At 40.4% G+C, this 23,885-nt stretch overlaps 1 protein-coding gene and 1 long non-coding RNA gene across 7 annotated transcripts in view; both read right to left on the reverse strand.

Moving 5' to 3' along the window:
* Positions 1–1,652, reverse strand: part of LOC306889293 — a 38,560-nt gene extending 36,908 nt beyond the window's left edge. The window contains exons 1-2 of the long non-coding RNA XR_013786190.1: positions 1,517–1,652; positions 539–615 (exon numbers count right to left, since the gene is read on the reverse strand). This is a non-coding gene — a long non-coding RNA (uncharacterized lncRNA). The remainder of the gene's footprint in view (positions 1–538; positions 616–1,516) is intronic.
* A 3,280-nt stretch (positions 1,653–4,932) lies between these two features.
* On the reverse strand, positions 4,933–23,234 carry usp25 (ubiquitin specific peptidase 25). Of its 6 annotated transcripts, XM_079448259.1 has the most exons (27): positions 22,949–23,129; positions 21,006–21,129; positions 20,842–20,919; positions 20,599–20,743; positions 19,402–19,525; positions 19,070–19,232; positions 17,932–18,018; positions 16,790–16,927; positions 16,061–16,137; positions 15,733–15,806; positions 15,369–15,520; positions 14,589–14,716; positions 14,399–14,494; positions 14,120–14,284; positions 13,755–13,981; positions 13,539–13,609; positions 13,134–13,362; positions 12,734–12,958; positions 12,480–12,622; positions 11,861–12,034; positions 11,201–11,296; positions 10,095–10,273; positions 9,160–9,238; positions 8,247–8,326; positions 7,875–7,998; positions 6,868–7,063; positions 4,933–6,346 (listed from the first exon to the last, which is right to left on the reverse strand). In XM_079448259.1, exons 2-27 carry the CDS (start codon positions 21,012–21,014, stop codon positions 6,168–6,170), a joined length of 3,438 nt encoding a protein of 1,145 aa, XP_079304385.1. In that variant the 5' UTR covers positions 21,015–21,129; positions 22,949–23,129; the 3' UTR covers positions 4,933–6,167. The 6 variants fall into 6 exon arrangements, with proteins under 6 accessions (XP_079304385.1, XP_079304384.1, XP_079304387.1 ...); XM_079448258.1 differs by lacking the exon at positions 21,006–21,129 and having other exon boundaries at positions 22,949–23,175; XM_079448261.1 differs by lacking the exon at positions 11,861–12,034 and having other exon boundaries at positions 22,949–23,175.
* Between the last annotated feature and the right edge of the window lie 651 nt (positions 23,235–23,885).

Consider the following 23,885-nt stretch of genomic DNA (forward strand, 5'->3'; position numbering starts at 1 on the left):
ATCCAATGTTTTTCTCCGAGCAAAATAATTAAACATCAACAGCACAGACTTTATTTAAAAGTTTATTAAAGAAATGTTCAATGTCAAGTCAAATATGAATTAATTTTGTTAATAAAAGATAAAAATCCCCATTAAAGATGTTGCCTTACTGTATTTTTATCATAACTTGTGCCTCTCGTAAAATCTGAAATGTATTTAATTATTTTATAGCTATTAAGAATTGTAAAGAACTATGCATTTAACCAATATCGTTATCGGACGATAGTTGTTTGTCAAAATCGGTATCGACACAAAACAAATCCTCGGTGCCTCCCGGTTAACGGTACCATTCTAGACACAGCCACAGAGACCAATTATCACGTTCCAATCCCAATGTATTAAAAGTTCTGCCCAACATTTTATTATCCTCAACATGCGGTTTTACTTGGAAATATATTGCATTATGGGCTGCAAATGCTGTTTCATGTTGGCTTAGTCTGTAACTAATAGAACTATTAAAACAGAACAATAGAGGGAATGTGTTCAGTGTTTTTGTCACCTTCATCAGAAGCTCTTAAACTCCAGATATCAGTTCCTGCGGCAGTCGGGTCATTTGAGGAGAGTCAAGTAGAGAATCTGAAGAATTCAAATCATGTTTAATGAGGCTGTGGTTCTTTTCACACACGTCACCATTTAAGTTTCTGCAGTGAGGAAAAAAGGCTGCACAAATACCAAAGAAAAAATCTTTGAAAAACGTGCCACTCAAATTGTTGCAAATAACTTTTACATGAGTTTTAATTATGTGTTTTATAAAACATACGGTCAGCATAGCAAAAAATACACAATTTTAAAACATTTTGAACCATTTCAATATTTGGTGTTTCACACATCTTGTTCCAAACGTTCTCACAATTCTCCTAAAATATAAAATGTGAAATATTACAGGGAGGTGAATGTTCTGCAGGAAAACAGCAACACGTGGAAGCTAAAAAAGACAGCACACTTATCTAAAACTATTTTAAAGGTATTTTTTAGAACACATGTAACAATAAAGCAAACAACAAAATTCATTTATTTTCAAAGACACCCAACCATACAGATCGAAAGGAAGAGTTATAAATCAGGCTGCAATAAACAGAATCACATTTCCAAAAGTTTTACAATAAACTTTAAATGACTCCCATAGTTAACAATGGTGTTGATCTAACGTTACTAAGAAGCAGAAAGTTAAACCAGGACACCTGCGTCTGTCTGTCTGTCACTGGACATCAAACCAACTAACGTTAAACGAACACGTCAATTCGAAAAATCAGCCAGTTGCTTTGTTTTTCTAATTAAGTATATATATAAATAATCAAGAAACGTGTAAACCTCACGCAGATATCAAGTGTGTAAGTTACTGTGGTAAAGTTAGTGCGCGTGCGCGAGCGCGATGGTTTTAGTCAGACATATGATTATAGCCCTCGCGCGACGGACGGACGACTACAACCAAAGTGCTTTGTTACAACGCAACCAATAAGTAATAAAGTCAATTTACCTGAAGCAGTTTCAAAATGCTGCTTTACTTTTTTGCATGAAGAAATGTTCAATACATTTCGACAGTCAACTAGATCGCTTTACAAGTAAACACCTGTGAAGGACATTCAGCGATGGAATCCAAAATACAAAGCTGTAATCTCATTGGCTACTCCATTTAACATCTTATCGACGATTGGTTAGTTTAGTTAGATTGTTTAGTTTAGTTTGATTGGTTAAATTTTTTAGGTGAATGTATAATATAAAATATTTTTTTTGGGTGAAGTCTAATTGAAGGTCTAATTGAAAACTTGTAAGGATTAAACCAAGGTTAGTCATTTATTGCCGGCTCGTTCAGTTTATTCAAACAAGTTGGATGTTGGTCTGAGCTCTGAGGGAATCTGATAATCTCATAAATAATTTATTCACGATTCTTTCATCTTTTAAAACTGAACAGTAAACAGTAAAAAAAACATGTCAAACGTTTTATACCAGCTATGCTATGCTAAACAGTTTAGGCCTAACTAACCTGGACCAACCACAACCAGGTGTTTTAAATATGCATTTTGACAGGTTTTCTGTGTTTTTATCATTCAAAATGTACGTATACGACACATTCAAAGATTTTAAAACTGACACAAGAGGAAACATGCAGTTTTATCAATTTGCCGAACATGCAGAAATATGAACCGGTGAATCTGCCTGGCATATACGTTGTCTATCACTAATGTTCGTAATAAAATGGTGTCTCTACTTTCTAGTGTCATTTGGCAGAATCGATAGCGAGCTACGCATGTGAAAGGGAGAGAAAGAGAGCGAGAGAAAAGGAGAGAGGGAGAGTGACGGTTGTCAGAGGTAAGTGAAACACTGGATCCCGTCCAGGGTTGAAATGACCTAAGAGCTATTCACCCGTCTCATGCCATACTTCCTGTAATCAGAGAATTATGGTGATTGAAAGTGATTGGTCAGGGTCAGCACTAATGCACAATAAAACCAAACGCAGTGCTGATGAACAACGGGTCCGATCACAAGGGCCCAACTGTGTGTCCTAAACCCAGACGTGGATGGTAAAGAAGGATGGCCCTCCATCAGGGACCCTACCCTGACTCCCGGTGCAGTTTCAGTCATTTGGAGAGAGCCGATCGGCTTCTGAAAAGCTTTACGATTCATTATCGTGTGATGTCATAGTGCTTCTCACCACTGAGGCCTGTGATTGGTTAAAGAACGGAGCTGTTTGCTGGAACAGGCCGTTGAGTCGATGGGATTGGCTGTGGGCTCCTGGTAACAGTACGGCCTGGAGACAGAGCCCAGCTTGTCTCTTATTTGTCGACTGATAGGAATCTTGTTCAGCCAGCTGCGTTTCCATGGAAGAGGCACCTTGAATGGGTCCCGAAACCACCCAAAGCCCCCCCCCCAGCTCTCTCAACCTGACTGCCCCCGACCCGTCTCAATATAACCATGCACCCCGCTGGGCTGCAGCGTCTGGGGTAAAATCACGGTCTCTGACACCCAGACGTCAACAACTCCGACAAAGCATCATTAAACTGGAAGGAAATTGATGGCGGGCAATTTCTGCTAACTTTCCTCGTCCGCTCTTTTATCATTTTAGTCTGAAGGTGGCGTCGTTGTTTTCGCAAGCTTTAGCACAACAACGAGGCGACGGTTGATTGATATTCAGTTCAGGAAGACAAAAAACCTCCAGAACAAAAAATCTCTGTTGAATGGCTTTGAACAGAACGTCCTATGAAGCCGCTGTCGCTGGGTTCTCAGCAAACAGCCTCATGGCTTCCTTAAAGGACTTTCAAAGGAGGTTTCCTAAAGTCTAAATAAAATGAATACTCAGGAACTGTCGGGCACAAAGCACACAGACTTGAGTGAAAATATGTTTAGGATAAAGCAGAAAAAGACCTCAGAACGTGTAACCATAAATCACGTAGAGGTTCATGCAGCAGTAATTACAGTATACTGCTTATTCAGAACAAAAATCCACATAAAAAGACAATTCCTCTGTATATTCCACAATCGTTTTGAGAACAAAAATGATTTACAGCAACAGATCAAATTATAAGATTATAAGAACACCTAGATCAAATTTAGCCAAATACATATTTTAAAGAAGAACTATTGCTTTCCTTTTAAAGTTACATTAAACTTTTTTGCGGTATATCACAGAAATATTGAATGCATGGTTATATCTATTGCGATGAAAGCAAACAAAATGATGTTGTGATAAATAGCTTGACATTATTAGAAGCAGCAGTGATTTAAAGACTCCTGCATTTGCTCTGTATTTGGTGATGTCTCTGTGGACCTAAACAACAATCAGGAGACCAGACACAGAGTGCAGCTGAGCCTTCGATTTTTGACTCGCCCGGCCAACTGCGACCCCCGAGCCTGTCGTGTCAGGTGTCACTGGGTGTCTAGACAGTCGGACAATGAAATATCACCATGGAAACAGGCAGGCTGTTATCAGTGGAGTGTGACAGTCAACAGTTAGGAACAGTCATGTTTAAACAGATACTTTGTCTGACCTTTTGAAGGCAAACTAATAAAAAAAAGCCCCAAAAGGAATCAGAAAGCATTGATTCATTGAACTGAGGAAGAAAGGCAAGGGGGCCAAAAACTCAATTATGAGGTAAGTAACAGTTCCGGTCGTCTGGACATGGTTGAATGATAAGATGTAAGAAGACAAGTCCATCACATAGATTAAAGTAGTCACAGAAAAGCTCCTCTGAAGGAAATTTATGTTAGACTAATCAAAGGTTAAAACCATATATTTGGAGGGGGAACAACTTAAGAGTGAACCAAAGACTCATTGTGTGCCCGTTGTCTAAAAAAGGTAATGGTACCACTGATATTATCTATCACATTATAATACTATTATTTGATTTAAAATGTCACCATTTCTCTACTAACCATCCTCTGACCACACAAGGAGGTGAAGGATCATTCCCCGTATTTAGATTTGACAAAATAACATCTCAACCTGAAAATCTAAACTTGCACAAGGTCAGAGAGGTCAAGTGGGTGGTCACAAAAAACAGCACAACGACAATAATCTGTGTTTTTCAAGGCCTGTTTTACACATTTTAGTATTTAGTTAAGATTTTTGCAATCTTGTTTGATCTCGCCTTCGATCATTTCATCCATTCCTATGTGTTTAACAAACAAGTCTAGTTATTTTGGTGATAAGCGTATCCTCTGTCCATCACTAACCTGATTTTACTGTAAAGTGGGTCATTCAGTCCACGGCCAGGGCAGAAAGCGAATACTATAATAGCCTCCCAAGAAAGTTTATTCTTGCTTGTCTTCACCCCTTCTGTATAGAGATTTAAATGTTTGCCTCTTGGAATTTCTTGTTAAGTGAAATACATTTTTACTATTTACTTTAAAGGATTATGTTGTTTTAAAGAAGGAAGCAATAACAAGTGGGAGTGGTCTCACGTGTTCCGCCTCTTAATACCTTTTTAAAATCCAAGAAAATCATGCATTTACAGAAGGTTTTGGTTTGTGTCAGCTTTGTTTAATAGCTTTTTAAAATCATAAGCACAGAACAGGCTGATCTGCTCAAAAAAGAAAAAAATAATATTTTTGACAAAAAAAAGTTTGACAAAATTAAGGGTGTAAATATATACAATGATAATCTGTTCTAGAGTAGATTTCTTCACAAGTGCATCCATCCAGGAAATTTCCACCAGTGTGAATGCTAAAATTCCAGTCCTACTTGATGCTTGGCATCAAATCCCCTTTTTCCATTGGACTGGTGTGCACAACTTTGAAACAATGCTTCAAAGCATTTTACCTCTGGACATTTTAATATGACGGCACAGCGATGGACTGTTAAAGACAGAACTGGCATTGTAATGTATTAAAATACATTTTCTTTGGGAACACAGTAGTGTTTGTGCCTTTTCGTTCAATTATTGGCTGTTCCTGTATCTGTAAAACTTCGTATGGTAAACCAAACTCAAGACGAGTCTAAAAAGGAGTCAAACAAGTCCCTAGGGAAAACATACTCTGTTCTCTTTGAGATACCCAAAGTAGCACAGCACAGATTCACTCAATGCCAAGTTCAATAAAGATTAGGAACGTTTAAAAAAATATGTATCTGGCTTAAAAGAGCCATAAATAAAACTTTATTCTCTCAATGTATTAACAAGCCACAGGGTGCCCCATGTCTGCCAACCACAGCACTTAAAACTTGTTTTAAAGTCCCATTCGTCCGGTCTCGAGACCCGTCCTAGAACCTCCAGCTTTTCGTTACACAATCCTTTAGAAAAACACAAACAACCTAATGTGATAACACTGTTACAAACTAGGAGCGCATGAGCAGATTGTTCCACTTCTGACGTGAAAAGGGTCGACTGGGAAAAATAAAAGCAAAAAATATTGAAATAAAACCTCAACCTCCTTTCACAAAGCGAAAGCTGCATGCGCTAATGTCTAAAGCACAACCCTGGCATTCTCAGTTTTAATGCTTTCTTTTTCTGTGCTCCTTTTCACACCTTTCCCACCATTGCATTAGCTTTAAAATAACAGAATTCTCAAAATAATATTTATAATACCAATGAAGATAAAATCTCTAGCAGCAAAAGAGAAAAGTAAGGGTCTGTAGGTTAGGGAAAGGCCTGCTTTAAGGAAGGCGTGTGTTAGTGGGGGGAAATGACGTCAGCTCATCTGCCGTCTGCGGGGGTTCGACTCTGGGTGAGTGATGTCATGACCCGGCTGAAGCGCTCGCAGAGCTCTAGTGTAGAGTAGGAGGGGAGTTTGGGTGGGTCGTGAAAGCTTTTGATCTCGGTTGAGCAGTCGAGTAGCTTGGGCAGAAAGTCTGTGAGTTTCTCCTGGAGATTAGCTGGAGAAGAAAAAGGAGAAAGAAAGAGTTTGTAGCCGAGTTCGAAATCACATCCTTTGAGAGAACATCCTCAATTTGATTAAGACCCTCAATAGTATTCACCTATCGGCTGTTAAAACAGTACGTTCTATAGAGTATGAGTTGGAGTAGTACGAGTACATTTTGGACCATACTTTATTGTCATATTGAACTATTTACATCAGCCTGTACGTAGGCGCTGATAAAAACAATCTAGTCACCAGAAATTCATTTATCAGCACTTAGATTGAAAATAGACATCCGCCTTAAAGTTTTCCCAATTGTTTTGAAATTTGACAGTTGCTCAGCTCCCATGGCATCATGGGATGGAGAAGTGTCAATCCGGGTATTTCTCACCTACTGTTTTTTGCATACTGAGGTTTCGGACATACTATATTCATGACTCAAAGTGATTTATGACTACTATAGTATGGAAGTAGGCGATTGCTGGCGTAGAGAGTGTTACAGTTTTTATAAACCTTCTCTGCTTCTGTATAACTTACGTTCCATTTCTTGTCCAAGGTACGAGCACCAGCGGTTCCTCATGTCCTCCACGGCCACCATGTCTTTCTCCTCCAGCTCATCCACCAGCAGCAGCGGGATACAGGTCACCACCAGCTCGTTCATGATGCTCAGACCGGCGTTCACCTCGTTCTCCTCGCCCGTCTCAAACAGTGCGGCCGCATGCTCGTTCAGTTTCTGCAAACAAACATTCACATTGCGTTCACTCAAGATTGTGGGTGCAGGAACAAAAATCAATAAACAAACGCCTGCAAGCCCTTGTCTGTTCGACCAAGCGTCCTCCTCGTCCGAGAGTGTTCCAGAGCATTTTTTATTGACGTAAGAGCCGTCGTTCTCACAGGGGCACTTAAAAGAGCTTCAGAAACAGCAGTAAACTCAACGACCCCTTTCGCCGGAATTAGCAACTAGCTAGAACGCGCAAAAACACTGCAGTGCATTAGCTATGTCAATGTTAGCAGTATTTTCAATTAAAGCGAGCAGAGGGTAAACAGCACGCTTTGAGATGGAGCCAAGGCCTTTCGCAGCGTTCGGAAAGGGTGAATCAAGGACAGCGACAAGCTTCCCGCTAATGTGTTTACACTCCATGCGCCGTATGCTTCCTATTTCTGTGCTGATGATTACATTACGAGCACAATGGCCGCATGGGGGTCATCGGGTGCAGAAGCGGTACTAGAACTAGATACTCGTGCAGAAATAAACGTTCAAATGTTTTCTAAAGCTGATTCATGACGGAGTTTTATAACTTAATTCAAAGTGCTTTCAAGCTTTTTTGTTTTAAAAAAGACGTTGGCTAATAATTGCATGTATCCAACCACACACAAACAATTCATTTTAATGAACTTAATGAGCTTATTCCAGTCACTAATTTTTCACAGGAAAGTGTGTGCTTGCGAGGATTTCAGGGATTGTTGAGCTTTAGCACTGATCTGAGATCAGTGATCAGCTTTAGGACAGGTTCTGGATGAAGGGAATTGGTTTATTGACTCACCAGCAGGCACTCTCTACGGTAATGGGCGATCAGCTCCTCATCATGTCCTCTGTACGGCCCTTTCACCAGGAGCTCTTTATTGTACTGGTAGGTGTAGATCAGGTACATCAACCCTTCAACATAACTGCAGGAAAAAGAGCAATTGAATACAACATTATACTGATTGGTATCTGAACTGAACACAATGCAAACAAACACAAGAGACCATTTGTTCTTTCATATCCAAATAAAAATGTACATGCATGCATCTAGCAAGCTATAGTTGATAAGAGGGAATATGCTGCCATCTTGTGGAAACATTGTGTACAGTGTTCGGTTTTAGTTTTGCTCGCTTTGTATTTGCTATTTTTATGTCTCTATTAAGAGCTTCACCTTTTCTTCAGGAACAATTCCAGTCCAAATAAAAGGAACACAGTCGTATCGCGGAAATTCCTGTAGTCCTGATGCCACACCTGTCACCGCAGGAATAAGTCAGTCATTCAAACAATTTTGCCATGATCGTAATCATAAACCTTTCCCAAAACGAACATTTGTACAGCTATTGACTATATAATATGCTGTGGAAATTAAGTATTCTGTAAATAAGTTTTCCACTATGAAAAGTTTTATAATAGACTGTTAGAAAAGAACATATACATTTCTATAGGTGCCAATTCTAGAATTCATTAATCGTACGATGTATGGAAAATGCAATTATATTATTAACTAGCAATTATATAATTTGTCAACGATTATGAATGAACAGTTCAACCAAAAATGAAAATTCTGTCTTTATTAACTCACCCTGGAAAGGTTCAAAATCTCTCCAATTGTCTTTGTTCTGATAACCACAGAGAAACATATTTGGAAGAATGCTTGAAACCAAACAGATCTTGGCCACCATTGACTACCATAGTAGGAAGGAAATGATTTATAAATGTCTTTGTTCACAACACAAAAGAAGATATTTTGAAGAATGTAAGAAAGCAAACGGTTCTGGGGCACTTTGGACTACCATTATAAATGTTCCCACTATGGTACTCATGGTGGCCAAGAACTGCTTGGTTACAAGCATTCTTCCAAATATCTTTCTCTGTGTTCATCAGAAAACACATTTATACAGATTTTGAACAACTTGAGGGTGAGAAATTCCAGAATTATTATTTTGGGCTGAACTGTCGCATTAAGGAAGCCAAACTATAATACACAAACTAGCATCTTTTGCTTCCTCGATTAAAATTTTGAAATTGAATTGGCATTTTCGTTTCATCAATGCACAACCCAGATTCGTAATGGCTTTGCTCACCTCGTATTCCTCCATGTTAACCTCGTCAGGTTTAATGAGTTCCAGTTTAGCGCGTGCTACCTTCATGATGTTCTTACACCTGCAGGGAAAGAACACAGGCACCACATTAGCTCGGGTGTGACTCCCGAAGTGCTTTACAGAAACGAGGCAGGAAGCTGTGGCCATAAATCATACTTTATTACTCAAAACAAAACGGAAAACGCTCTCTAGAGCGTCGCATCTGAGGCGGCTCCTGCGTCAATCTAATTACGCTGCTCAAAATAGAGGATAAAGAAATCAATTGGCTTATGAATATGGATCACGTCTCTCACTGAAGCGTGTGGTCTGCTCTGGAGACGTGTAAGGCTGTGTAGTGAGACAAAAGCCTTTCGGGCATACAGACGGGAACTTGTCGGGAAACACAATGATCTGAAATGGTGGCAAGCGCTGTGACGAACTGATAATTGTGTCGATGTATCAGTCTGGAAAGCTCTGGGTTCCCTCTTGCAAAAATCTGTTATCAGTAAGCCGTTCCATTAGGCTATATATTTTTTTGTGTGGCTAATGATTGTCTTTCGTACTTGTCAAAGTGAAATTAAGTGATGTGAATGAGTGTGTGGTAGGAACTCCGTCAAAAGTTTAAATTCAAAGTGCTTTCACATTAGAGGTTTTGTAACATCCATTTGATGTATAGTTGCTTGCTTCTATAACAGTGATGGTAAATGCAGACTACATAAGGGATTGTAATTGGTAAGAGCAATTCATAGAAAACATTACTGATGGTATAATTTGTTGGGGTGTCAAAAAAGTTTAACTTTGAAATCTTTGAATGTTATTGCATTAGGCAACAATAAATAATCAATTACAATAACAAAGCAATGGAACCAAGTGTCAAACTAGCCTCAAATGCAACTATTGTGCTTAGTGTGTATAGAGATGAATCGTATCATTTTTACCTCTCATCAAAGCCAAGGTTTCTGTCTGCAAACTGCATGAGCAAAGTTCTCTCCAGGATCTTCTTGGGCGCCTGGTTCTGTATAAAGTAAACGATGACGTGCTGTAGCCTATAGTCCCTCTCGGGAGGCGTGTCCTCCTGGGCGAACCTCAGTAGCCGTGTGTACTCTACTTTCATTGCCTGTTAAAGAGATAAAGGAAATTTAGAGGAAAAGCAGAAACCAATTTAATATGCAAGAAATGCAGCCCCTTCTTAGGAATACATTTATGAGGAAACAAACTTTAGTGCATGTCATTGTACAGATTTGTTGATGGAGCTGCAGCCAGTACAAAACAATAAATGGACAACTAACTGAATATTGGTCTTATTTGTTTGTTTAAATGTAAAGTACATATTTGTTAGGCAAGACTAACAATGCAATGCAGGTTTAGAATTGAAAATACTGTACTCAGAAAGAATAACATTTAGCTGCTAAGAGATGCCAACAATATCCCCCACAACATGACACACTAGTGTTTGTTAATTAAACCTTACAAAATATACAAACACCTTTAACTAATGTGGCAAACAAGTGTTGTCCTGCTCAATGAACAGTTTTAATAAAAATAAAATTATTTATTTATCAATTAGGGTTGTTAAAAACTTTTATGACTCTCTTTTTATTCTTTGGGACACAAAAGAAGCTATTCTGAGAAATGCCTCTGTGGTTGTATCCGTCCAATGGAACTCAATAAGGGTCAATGTTGTTTGGTTACCAACGTTCTTCAAAATATATTCTTTTGTGTTCTGCAGAAGAAAGTAAGTCATTTGGATGACTTGGAATGACATGAGGGAGAGTAAATGATGAAAAAGTTACCAACTTCAATGGTTTCAGAGCACTGAAAAACTTGCCAAGTAAACTGTTAAACAAGATTGATCTCCAAATCCATCACCCGTGTTTAAAACAAAAAAACTCTGACAACAATCGTCCATAAAATCATACATGTGCCTCTTTAATCTGAAGAAAAAGTAAAAGTGAGCTCACGGAGATGAGAAGCTCAGGGGAAGGGAGTGTGGTCAAAGATCTAATAAGATGCATGAGGGCGTGGCATGCAGCAGGTCATGTACCTTGAAGAATGCTGCTTCAGGCCCACACTTGTCATAAACACTCCTGGATTTGCCAATGGCCATTATGACACCCTGCATGTTTGGGGTCATCATCGCCTGCCCAAGGAGGGAAGGATATTACTAAACACCTCCAAAATCTCATTGGGCAGTCCCGCACGCCAACCATACCACACCACAGCTCAGCCAACAGCCAATGAATGCGTCACTCACTCACAGAGGCCAACCCACTGAGATGAACTAATTATTTATATAATGCCAATTCACAATCATGCTGTTATTATATCTTCCGATTACAGTTTTCCCCAGTTAGCGGTGCGATCTGCAGCGTGAATTAAAAAAAAAACAGTCACGTGATGTTAAGCCCATGCTACATGCTAAATTGTCATAAAGGAAAAACAGTCAGGCAAGAAAAAACTTTTTTCTAATCATATGACATGTTAAAGGAGGCTATTATTATCATCTCAAAATCATGACATGACATGACTGTGGGGAAAAAACAAAGTACGTTTAGTAAAGTGGGAGCCTTCGGGAGAAACTTGCAAATAATGTTATTCTGAAATGGGTTCGGCATGTCCGAGCAGGTTGTGAGGGGGATGCTGGGAGTTTGCAAATAAACTCATGCCCAAACACCCTCTGGGTTTGGGCATCCAGGAACTCTACCTCATCATCATAACCTCCCTCCTTTGACTGAATAACGAAGGTTCCTACATTAGGAATGGCCACCTCCACCACCCGCTGAGGTGCGGGCGGAGAGGAGGCGGAGTCGTCCTGCTCAGGGTCAGAGGGAGGGCAGGGGTCAGAGGTCACCTGGTGGTCAGGATGATATGATTGAGACTGAGAGAGACAGAAAGAGAAAAAGAGAGAAGCTCGCCGCAAGAGAAAGAACCAAGAGTTTGTGTCCTCGTGATTAAACAAATCCATTTTCATCTTCGTGTTTTATTATTATTTCAGTGACAACATGATGGATACAAACTGTTTTGTTGAATCTTAATTAAACCTGAATGTGATTCTATGATTCAAAGATGTTATGGTCTTATGGAGGAAGCAAAACAAAAATATTGTTTGCGCATAAACAAACGAAACGGATGAACGGAGAGCTTCTTTGGATATAGAGATCAGAATACCCAAAGTCCAAAAGACTTATGAGAAAGCATGTACAGCATAACGTGGAAAACGTATTTCATGATTATCATAAAAATCAATGGTACACACAAAATCCATCCAGTGTTTAGACCCAAGTCCGTTTCATCATACACACATGTATGTGTGCGTTTCTTACTGTATTAAGGAGAGCCTCTGGGCTCTTTTCGTCGTGTTCAGCCGCAGCTTTGCTTATGGCTCTCTCCGTGTCCTCCTGCAGATGTTTGGCGTCTCCTGTGGGCGACTGCTGCTCCATATATTCTGGTTCCTGCTGGGGGGCTCCTGGAGTGCCAGAGAATCCATTTCAGGTAGTCATTTTAAATATTAAACTCAAAGCATACTTTGGTTCTCAATACACACCTCAAGAGCAAGCACTGAGTTCTGAAGGCTCACCTGTATCGTCTTGAGGACAGGGTTCTGTGCTCATGGGCTGGGCGGCCACGCTGGACGCTGCAGCCAGAGCCAGTTTCTCCTGCTGGAGTTTGTGGGCCTGGAGGGCGTCCCACTCCTCCATCTCTCTCACAAAGAGCTTGTTATCTGCCTCCACGTACTCCTTCAGATCTGGAGGGAGCTTGTCCAAACCGCTCAACATTTGCCCAGTCTCTTTATCGAACTCTTCTGAAGGAAACACAGACACAGCAATTCCATTTTTATTATTTTTGGTCAATATGATAATTAAATTAAAATCTTCAATTTTTAACTGCTCAGCGTATTAACTATACTGTTAGCAGATATTAACTGTACTGTTAGCAATATTTAACTGTACTATACTAGCATATGCAAATGTTTTTACCTTCAATAAGGAAGGGTTTTTTATCATCAATGTACATGAGGCAGTAAGCGCTGGCATTGCGATATCCACCAAAGGAGTCTCGGACCAGCTCTTCCCAGGACGATTTCGTCACAGAGATGTCATTGTACTTCATCCATCGCCGGTGATGTGGGTCGTAGATATACGCCCAGTAGTGACCTGCATTAGCCTGACCCTCGTGGACTAGAACAGCATGCAACCGGTACGGAACCTGCGACATAGAACCATGCGGGATAAATGCACAACCCAGAGAATGAAGTTATTTCTGCCGTTCTTTCCAATAAGGTCAGGAAACTATATTGATTATAATGACTTACTAATGCAAATTGATTCTGTAGCTAAATTTAGTTGATTTGGATAAAAGTAATGAAAGTGTTCATTTCTCACCTGCATCATGGACTTGTCAGAATACATGAGCTCAATAGTCCTGTGGATCCTGGATATACTAGCCTGCAGATCTGATGGAAGGCCCACACCGATCAGGATATACAATATTAATAATTGTCTAAATGTGTGTACACATTGATCATGTCTGATAATGTAATTGCAGCATAGTATAAGTATCTGTAAAACATGTGTAAAAAAAAATTTATGCATGTTTACCCCTCGTGTCGTTCTCCACCTCGCTCCTCCAGCGGTGCAGGCAGCCCTCCAGCACCCTCAGCTCCTCCTCTGTGACGTGTCGTGGGGCGGGGTGCATGGGCAAGTCCAGCGGAACCCTTGACTGAGTGAAAGGTTTATGGATCGGAACCCGCTGCTGTTGCTGCTGGGCTTGTTGACCTGAGCCCGAACCTTCAGCAGAGAGAGAGGCGTCAGGCTGCTCCCCTAAACTGCAAAATAAAACAACAATATCCAATAAACACCCACAAAACATCTAAAAAATCTGACATTTGATCAATACAAAAAGAGGAAGTATACAAGTGTCTGACATATTTCAGAACAAAATATTAAAAACAGCTGGTTCTTGCCTTGCTGCAGGTGGAACCTGTGCAGTTGTGCCACCAGGTGGGGCTGTTGTATCAATGTCTTCTACAGGCGATGTGCACACCGGCTTGCTGGATGCAAACTCCATGGCGTACTGAAGAACATCGGCTAGAGGAAACCGCTTGGGCCCTGAGCCGTAGCTCAGATACCTACATGACAACACAGAACATTTGAGAACACAAAAAGCTCAGACATTCCTGCTATGTTAGTAAACAGCAGGTTTAGCTCTTGATCTGAGCTGAGGATGGACTGAAATAACAAACCTCTCCAGTCGCTGCTGGAGGACTGTCAGGTGCTCCTTTAGTCTTCTGATCTCTTCTCGTTTTATCCGTGTGATATCTCTGTTCCTGTCCATGTACCTGAAAACAACCACACAACACTCACAGAAAACTGCACCAGCAGCATCAACCGGTCACAGTAACACATGCAAATAAAAACAAATCTCACGCTCACCTGTCCATGTACAGCATGGATGGAAACTCAAGCTTGTTATGAATCTTCTCAGGTCGACCCAAGGCTTGATTGAACTCAAATCTTGACAGTTCAAAGGTCAAAACAGGTGGGAGTTCCGTGAACCAGTGCTGGAATTAAATGAATTATAGTTTAACAACTAGATATTAACATCTGATGCTTGCTCCTGTCGAGAATGACATTCTTCAGCAGAACACAAAAGTTGATCTTTTGAAGAATGTTGGAAACCAAACATTGACCCACGCTGACTTCAATCGTATGCAACAAAACCACTTTGAATAAATCATGACAGAATTTTTATTTTGAAGCAACTCAGTCGTTCTTTTCAAGCATGCTTAATGTGACCCATCCGAGGTCCACCCTGTGTGCCGACAACTAGGAAGAGTGCTGTTTACCTGGCTCTGCCGAGCACATCGCTCTCTGAGCCATGAGAGACAAACCGTGCACTACGCTTTTAAAATCCCACCCTGAGCAGGGTTGTTGGTGCTCAGAATAACACACACAAGAGAATCTCGTCCATTATTTGCACTCATCTGAAGTAATTAGCAGGAAGCAGCTGCGGAGGGATCTGCCCGGGGCCGCTCTGATGACTGAAAAGCCATTATATAAACATCTCGGTCAAAGGTCACGTGTTTTTCCCATAGCAAAGATCATGATTGGATGAGAAAAGGAGGACGGCCTTAGAAGGGGAAGAGTTTCAGATCTGTAGAGATCTCTTTTCAGAGCACCAGGGTGTAAAATAAAGACACTGTCATTACAAACCTCCTGTCCTGATTTGGCGGAGTTATCTGCAGAATGCAAAGACTCAATCTCGCCCTCGATCATGGCAGCTTCTAAGCACTCGTGCAGGTCTTTGAAGCCGTTCACCTGGAGAGGGTACTGGCCAAACATCTCTGTGTTCTCAAACTTCTTTCCTGTGGAAACAGTGACATCCCTTAGTTGTATCTGTATATTTTTCAGGAAATCAAACCAACTATTATCCTTTCTGTCATGTTTAAAAATCAAATTGTCAAGGGACAGTATACGATTCAAGACCACGAATTTCCACGTCAAACACAAAGTCACTTTTAATTCCCTACTGCAAGGACTTTCATAATATATATGTAGATAAAACCCTTCCACTCACCTTCCAGAACGCCCACGGCCAGAAACCTCCCGTAAAACAGCTCAACCATCGGGTTCTTTGGCTTCTCTCCCTCCCTGTGTAGAAAAAGAACAAATAGGGAGTCACAATGGGCCGGAAATGTTCTGCGTTTGAGTCGGAGTCACACAGAGTCTACAGTGGGTATTTAGCGGCGCTAATTAAAGTCACGCAGGTGAATGTACTGCATAAAACCTCATTATTGTCCAACCGATGCAGACGAATATCTGGCGTGATAATACATCATTCAGAGCAACACAGAGACACAAAAAGCAGGAGTGTGAAGCTGCGAGTTCACCAAGTAGGGTCTCACCTTTCCTCCTCTGCCTTTATCTGAAACGCGTCTTCCAGCCAGTCCAAGAGTTTATGGGTGAACTCGCTAACGTCCTGCTGTACAAACAAACACATAAGGTCAACGTGAACAAACTTTTTCTTTTTTGTCTTAAAAAAATCATGTTTGCCCTGTTTGCCGAACCTATTAAAAAAGCCTAAAATTTAGACTTAATTGCAAATATTTCAGATAACTGCAATATTTGTAAATCCTTTGAAAACAAGGGTAATCTGACGCATCCACTGGCCTTCATCTGCACTCACTGTTATGTTCGAATGACATTTCTTCATCATTTCAGTTTTTTTTGTGTTTATACATTTATAACAGTGATTCCAGGTTTGCTGCATCTACACAGCAAGACGACATTAAACTCGTATCTCATTTTCTTCTGTAAAGACAAGTCTTTTCTGTTAAGGTCACTCCAAAGGGAATGTTACCAGTACATTATTTTCACATCTCAACATATCTATATTTTATTCATTGAATAAATTAATTCTAATTAATCGTTATAGCCTTTAAACAGACGATTAAAAGCCATAATCGCAATTATTTAATAGGCAATTAATCGTTAGTAATGTCCTTATCGTGACAGCCCTACTCCTAATGTCATCTGTCATTGGTCAGCTTTGATGGGTTTTTAAATTTTTTCTATTTAAAATGTCAACTATTAAAGTGTAATTTCTAGCTTTACTGAGTCCGCCAGGAACTTACCTGCTGAGATTCACTGGATTTAAAGGCATCCTTGAGGATCTCTACAGCTCTAGTTGGGTCCACGTATTTCCGTTTGGAACCCACCAATAAGGAGAAGAGGCATCTGAGCTCCTGCATGAAGGGGAGGTTCCTGTGCTCCTACAGAAAGAACAGAACTTTTAGACATTGGAACAGTAATGTATTGAAAATAATGATATGTCTAACATAAATAGAAACCGAGCAACCGATAAAATGTTCTGCTGCATATCACTTAACCCTGTCCTGTGTAGTTAGAAACAACTCTCTGTGTAATAACTTCCAGATGACTGGATGAGAAAACTTTAAACTAAAAGGCAACACAACGTGTCTGAAACATTTGTGAGCTCACTCCGGCTGGATTTTCCTCTCATTGAAAATGTCATTTAAGTCATGCAAAAGCAAGACCTTCTCTTCCGACTGGGGAAATGAAGAGAAACGGCAATATTGAGAGAGAAATAGTTTAATCCAGTGCTCTTTGGTCTGCTAAAGATCGAGTTGAGTCCAGATTAGCGGCCATGTTTGCTGACCATGTTTACAAGCTCATGGCCTGCAGAAAGAAAGAAATTACAAAGATAGCGGCTGGCCTGCCGAGAGGGATGCATTCCATTGCACTTACACTTATTTGTCACATGAGTCGTCTCCTGCTGTATTTGACATATAAAGAACCAATTCCATTGGTTCACCTCCCCTGGACACAAGCTTCTCAGATGAGTGAAAAGCCAAGGGGGAGTCAAACAAGGTCACCACCAGATTTAATCATTTGTCTCAGTGAGAAAGCAAATCTCTGATGACACACAAACTGTAGGTAAAGGGATAGTTCACCCAAAAATGATTTTCATCACTTCCTCACTCTCATGTCATTCTAAACCTGTATGTTTTAATTTTCTTCTGCAGAACAAAAAAGAAGCTATTTTGGTGAACGTTGGTAACCGAACAACATTGGCCCTCATTGACATCCATTTTATGAACACAAAACCACTGAGACATTTCACAAATGATCTTCTTTTGTTTTCTACGAAGAAAGAGTCAGAGGGTTTGTATATGATAAATAATGGAAGCATTTTTTGGGGGGGAAACTATCTCAGTCGACTGGAGTCTGCTGGAGTCTGCTCATGTGATTTTACCTTCTGATTGCGGGGCAGGTCCTGCATCCGTGCTGGGGGTGAATAATGCAACACCAGCCTCTGGAACTCCAGCAGGTTGAACAGAGACTGTAAAGAGATAAGTATCGCAATTTGAGAAAAGCACATACCACATGTGAACGTTAACTCAAACTTGGATGATTCATCAGACAAATAAACAGCTCGCAATCTACTCTCAGAAATGTGCTATTTTTTCAGGCTCACTCAAAGCATCATTATAGTCATCGTGGGACATGACCGACAGCTTGTTTTGGTTATAGATTTACACATTCAGATCTATAAATCCAGAGAGCTCTGTGCGCCAGGCTGCCTGCGGTCATAACACGGAGAGGGGCTTCTTCAGGAATCAGGTTACACACGGGTGGTAAACAGCATGTGACAGCACTCAGCAGTCCTTACTCATGTCTGTACACGGTTCATGTTCTGACACCATGTTAGAAACACAAACATCAGCTCTTAGTAAAACCTGAAGTCATCATTAAATAAAGATGATTCCTCTGACTATCGAAATGACTATTTCAGTCAGCAATCCATATTGATCATGTGCTATAATACAATCGCATGATCATTACAAGACAAACCTGGTCGGATGAGCTGTGAATTAAAGGGACAGTTCACCCAAAAATGAAAATTCTGTCATCATTTACTCAACCTTAAAATTTCTTTGTTCTGATGAACACAGAGAAAGATATTTGGAGAAATCCTTGCAACCAAACAGTTATTGGACCGCATTGACTACCATAGTAGGAAAACATTATCTTTGTTCTGATGAACACAAAAGAAGATATTTTGAAGAATGTAGAAAAGCACTTTTGACTACTATTGTCATTGTTCCTAGTATGGTAGTTAATGGTGGCCAAGAACTGTTTGGGTTACAAGCATTCTTTTAAACATCTTTCTCTGTGTTCATCAGAACAAAGACATTTATTCAGATTTGGACCAACTTGAAGGCAAGTAAATGAAGACAGAATTTTCATTTTTGGGTGTACTGTTCCTTTAAGAGTTTTTGTAACCAATTAAATGTTAATTTGTTGCTTTCATTAGTTTAAATGGTTTATTAAAAAAGCAAATGTGTTTGTTAGTGTCTGAGAGAGATTACCGAACGCCATCTGACACTTACCTGTATAACGGCACTGAACCAGCACGTGTTTCCCACGTTCTTCAGCCCTACGGGGCAGTTCTCTTGTCGCTTCCTGTCGTGAGGATTGGGCGAATCGCTCCATACCTCCGTGTGCGTACGTTTCAGGCTAGCCTTGTTCTCGGCGATGCTTGCCTCCAGAACTCTAAAGCACAGAGAAACCAAATGTTTATAAATCGGCTAAGAACCGGAATGCAATAGATTCAATATTCCGTTACACAACAACACATTAAATTGTTGTATTCGTGAATGAATTTCAATTTCTTCTCTTGAGCAGCATAACAAAAAACTGAAAGAGAATTTTGGGAGCATACCTGCTGATGGCCTGCTCTTCATCTGTGATGCCTGTCTCCCGGAAGGCCCTGTTTGATTCCTCCAAACTGAGGGCGATGGCTCGCTGAAGGTCATCTTTATCGTCTCCCGTGAGATCGATTACATCTGAAATGATCAGATGCTTTTAATCGCATGTTACTGGCATTGAACCATCAATAACCAGTAACAAACCTTAAAGGGAGTTCTGTCATCATTTACTTACTCCCAAATTGTTTTAAATTGGAATTCATTTCTTTGTTCTCTTTGTTCAAACAGTTCTGGGGCACTATTGACTACCATAGCAGTTTGTTTCCTATTTTTCCAAATATCTACAATGACTGTATGTACAGTACAAAGAAATGTATAAAGGTTTGAAGCAAGCTGAGGGTAAATGATGATGACAGAAAGTCTTTGGGTGAACTATCCCTTTAAAGAACAGTAACAAACCTATTGATCTACCAAGACCAGGCAATTTATTTACAGGTTTTAGCCTATATAGCTATGCCTGAAAAGCATTTCTGAGCATCCTGTGTGCTCAAACTTCACACAAGATCCAACTCACTTCATAAGGCTATCTGTTCTTTAAATCGCTTTGTCGGCGCGTGTCACTGGGAAATCGAGGCTATGTACAAAACATACAAAAGGATGCCAAACTTAAATTCCCCGTCAGCATTTTCTCAGCACTAAGGTTGGGATGTTTCGTCATTGTTTAAAGCAAGCGGGGAGAACTGATACGATAATACTTTTAAATCTCCGGATCTCTCAATTGCTATTTGTTAGTGTGCATGTATGTGTGTATTTATAAGTGTGCTGCCAGAACACCCACTGTTATGAGTTACATAATTCTCCATTAATGAGTATCTCTTTCCAAAAGAGAAATTTAAGCACAACTAGTGGTATAACTGTGCGTTCTCCGATCTGACAATTTGACAAATCACAGTTGTGCTTACAGCGTTTAGAGGTTAATATATCAATCTGAAATACCACTGAACCACAAAAAGTTTTTTTAAATAAGACTAATCTTAGCATTACGCTTATCTAAATTCCCTTGACGGGAAACAGTTGGCCGGCCGTTGGGAACAGACCATTTGCAGCTGGTTTTATGTCTGCATCCTGGCATTTCATGGCACTGCATCACAGATCAGCGTAACCGTCCCCTGGATACCAGCAAATCATTGTTCTGAAATTTTATTACGTACTTGTGTCAGCCTGGCTGCCCACGCTGATGTATCTATCGTTGGCGATTTGAGCTGTCTGGTAGTAGGTGGCTTCATCTTGCTGCGGTACCTTGGCATTCTTCTCCGTGAGGAAGGCAACCGCCTCGGCTAGGTCACCGTTACTGACCTAAACCCGAACAGAGTGATGTCTAAACGTCAGAGCCACTGACCAAACCTACCTCAAACATAAATATAACACAACTAATATCATATGTCATAGTTCACCTGAAGGGCTTCCTGCAATAGCTGAACATCTGTGGTTCCAGTAACTTCCCTGAGCTGGTTCAGTAATGTCTGCTGGTGCTGTAAAACAAACAAAAAACAAGATGGGTTAACTCAAGGGGATCAATTTAGATTCACATATATAGATGTCCACCTTGTGAGCTCACTTCTTCCATTGCTTACTACTGACGTTCTGGTATGGGTGTGGTCTGCCAACATCACGGTTCAGTTAGCTTTATCCTCCAAATTGGTAAAAGCACAAAAGCACGTACCGTGTTTTTATACCTCATACTGCAAACACAAACGTCAAAAGCAAGGTTGTCAAGACCAGGATGCACAGGGTTCCGCTGGGTAGCAAAATTTTCAGGTGCACGATGAGAACTTGATAGTTGCAGGAATTACCCAAATTAACATATATATACAATTTAATTATAAAGAGGTGTTTTTAGCGCAGAACAAGCTGTGAAATGGACGAGATGTTATTGTCTGGCGCCGCACAACCAGCATCCAACTCCGAAGCGTCAGATGACAGATGCAAAGCCAAGAGAAAAAAGCTTACACCTACACTTGAGCAAAAGCCAAGTGTGGCCACGTCCCTTTAATCTTAGCGCTAGATGTGATCAGGCACGGCATGAGTCAAGCACGGTCTGTGTTGGCCTTCGGAGGAAACAGCACTCCACCCAAGACTGAAATGAGGAGTGACTGATTCTTTCTATTCATCAGACTATTTAATAAGACCTTTATACAGAGGACACACAATTCTCCAACTGTACCAGAGATCAAGTTGTATACCACAAAACTATTTTTCGAAAGATTCATCATGTCATTTCTTGTGCCAGTGTTTTCTCTCATGTGTAGCCAGAACCAAACCCTAAGGCGAAAGGATGCTGCGCTGACCTTTTAATTTTCTCTTCAAGATATGACATGAAACGTGGTTTGTGGACATGCATGTTCTTAATTCTCAGTGTTGATATGAACCCAGCCTGCCTGCGGTATGGACGACCTGGCCAGAGTAACACACATGTCTCAAGAGTAACACCATGAAGCTGCACAAGCTCTGTGCCAAGTCACGGCGGGTGAAAGTAAAACCTAACTGTTCACTTTCAATTCATTCGAAATACATAGCGTATTGATTTCCCAACACCTGCTGTAACTTACTGCAAACAGTCAAGTTTGAATAAATGTTTCTTATTTACGCATTTAATTACTGCATAGGGACCAAAATAATCTGGTACATAATCCATAAACATAACGAAATAATATTATGATAATACAAATAGTATTCAAACTGCCAAAAAGAAATGGTTACCACAATTCTATTTTTGTTTTATTTCTCCAAAGGATGTTTACAAATCAATTCCAATCACAAAATACTTTTACTCACCCAGTAAAGTCGTCGGGTGTATAGAGACGTCAATCACTTACACCCACAGAACCTCACAGTAATAAGAAAGTCGTTTACAAATAAACCTTCAAAACAACATTTTGACAGAAATCGACTAGCAACTCCAATAAGATGACATTTAAATCTACAATAACACATATATGCCACAAATCACCAACATAAGCCCAGTGTTTACAAACACAAGGACACAATATCTCCACTGTTTCTAGCAAATTAATGCTGTGACAGAACATAAAAACCCAAATAAATAAACAAAAACTCAATATTGAGCTATCAAACCACTGTTAAACACTCACAGACACTATGTTGAGGATTAGGTGACATTTAACTGAGTGGAAGTGAGAATTCAGTGTGTCATGCCCGTGAAGTTTAGCATTTGTAGCCGTTAGCACACACCCGACAGTTTCACACCTTTATTATAGCTTTGCGTGCGTGTGCTCTTTTATTTTCAGTTCTCTGATATATCAAACACGTAAAGCCGTTTATAAGATTTGAAATGTATACGCTTACACGCGGAAATTTTAGTTAAATAAAAGTAAACACAGAAACGTGGGGCGCGGCTACTGTCATGCTAACGCTAGGCCGCAGCAATCAAACTGACCCGCAGAAACTTTACACGCGCCCACAAGCCTACTTATGACACCGACCGAACCGAGTCGAACCGAACTGGGCCGAACCAGATCTGCGTGTGAGCGAGCCCCGTACCTTTTGCGAGTGCTGCTGCAGGACATTCTGCTCCACGGTCATGGCCGGTTCCGATCCAAGCGAAATGGATTTAGGTTTGAGAGTAAAACACGGAGCATACAGGAGCTAGATGAGTTTCTGATGGCAGAGGTTAAAACGTAATCATTCACGCTGCAACGGCGCCATGGCGAACACGAGCTGCATAGACTCATCTGATGACTCTGACATCCATTAGCTGGGTCTGAATCACACACTGGCGCCTACGTCAGAGTGATGGAGTAAGCGCACAAAACGATATTCGCACACCCAATGCTCGCACAATCAAAACAATATTTAACACAAACAAAACACTGGATCTTACTTAAAAATGACACATTTAAAACACGGACAACAAAACATTCACACTTACAAGACAATACAAACACAGGCTGCTGCTTCAGGACCCCATATGGCATTTTGTAATTTGTCGATTGTATAGTTTCACATAGATCGGTATTCATTATCTTTATTTTGTGTAATCGTGTTTGTTTTTGTGCTCTCTAACCACGAAAATTCCTTGTGTCCATAAGCATACCGTTCTTTCATAAATCCATTCATTCATTGCAACCAACAACGCAAACGCGCATTTCTTTCAAACACACCCACAAAACAAAACACGTGTTCCGACTCCGTCGTTTTGTAACGAAGGTAAATAGTTTTGTAACAGGGAAATGAAAGTGAAAGTTGGAGATCGGTTATGTGTTTCTCTTCCAACACACACAGACTGAATATAAAGAAAATATCATAAATAGAAAATGTGAAGCAGACGTCACGCCCTATGTTGCATGGTGCAGTTGCGCCGCCATCTTGGGAGGATCATTACTCTGCTGATACAATTATTTTGATATGGACCGTTACTTGTTTTGTATGGTATATTGAGAATTTGAAAGTGAAAGAACCATGTTCTTTTCCCTAACGA

Source organism: Barbatula barbatula (assembly GCF_947034865.1).
Source record: "Barbatula barbatula genome assembly, chromosome: 24".
Taxonomy (NCBI): Eukaryota; Metazoa; Chordata; class Actinopteri; order Cypriniformes; family Nemacheilidae; genus Barbatula; species Barbatula barbatula.

Bases quoted from the DNA above. Each gene is read 5' to 3' on its own strand.
- usp25 (XM_079448258.1), bottom strand. From the start codon at position 22,990: ATGACCGTGGAGCAGAATGTCCTGCAGCAGCACTCGCAAAAG. The intron at 20,744-20,841 runs GTGAACTATGAC...GTTCGGGTTTAG, and splicing joins TATTGCAGGAAGCCCTTCAG to GTCAGTAACGGTGACCTAGC. The intron at 10,274-11,200 runs GTACATGACCTG...TCTCTTTAACAG, and splicing joins CTGAAGCAGCATTCTTCAAG to GCAATGAAAGTAGAGTACAC.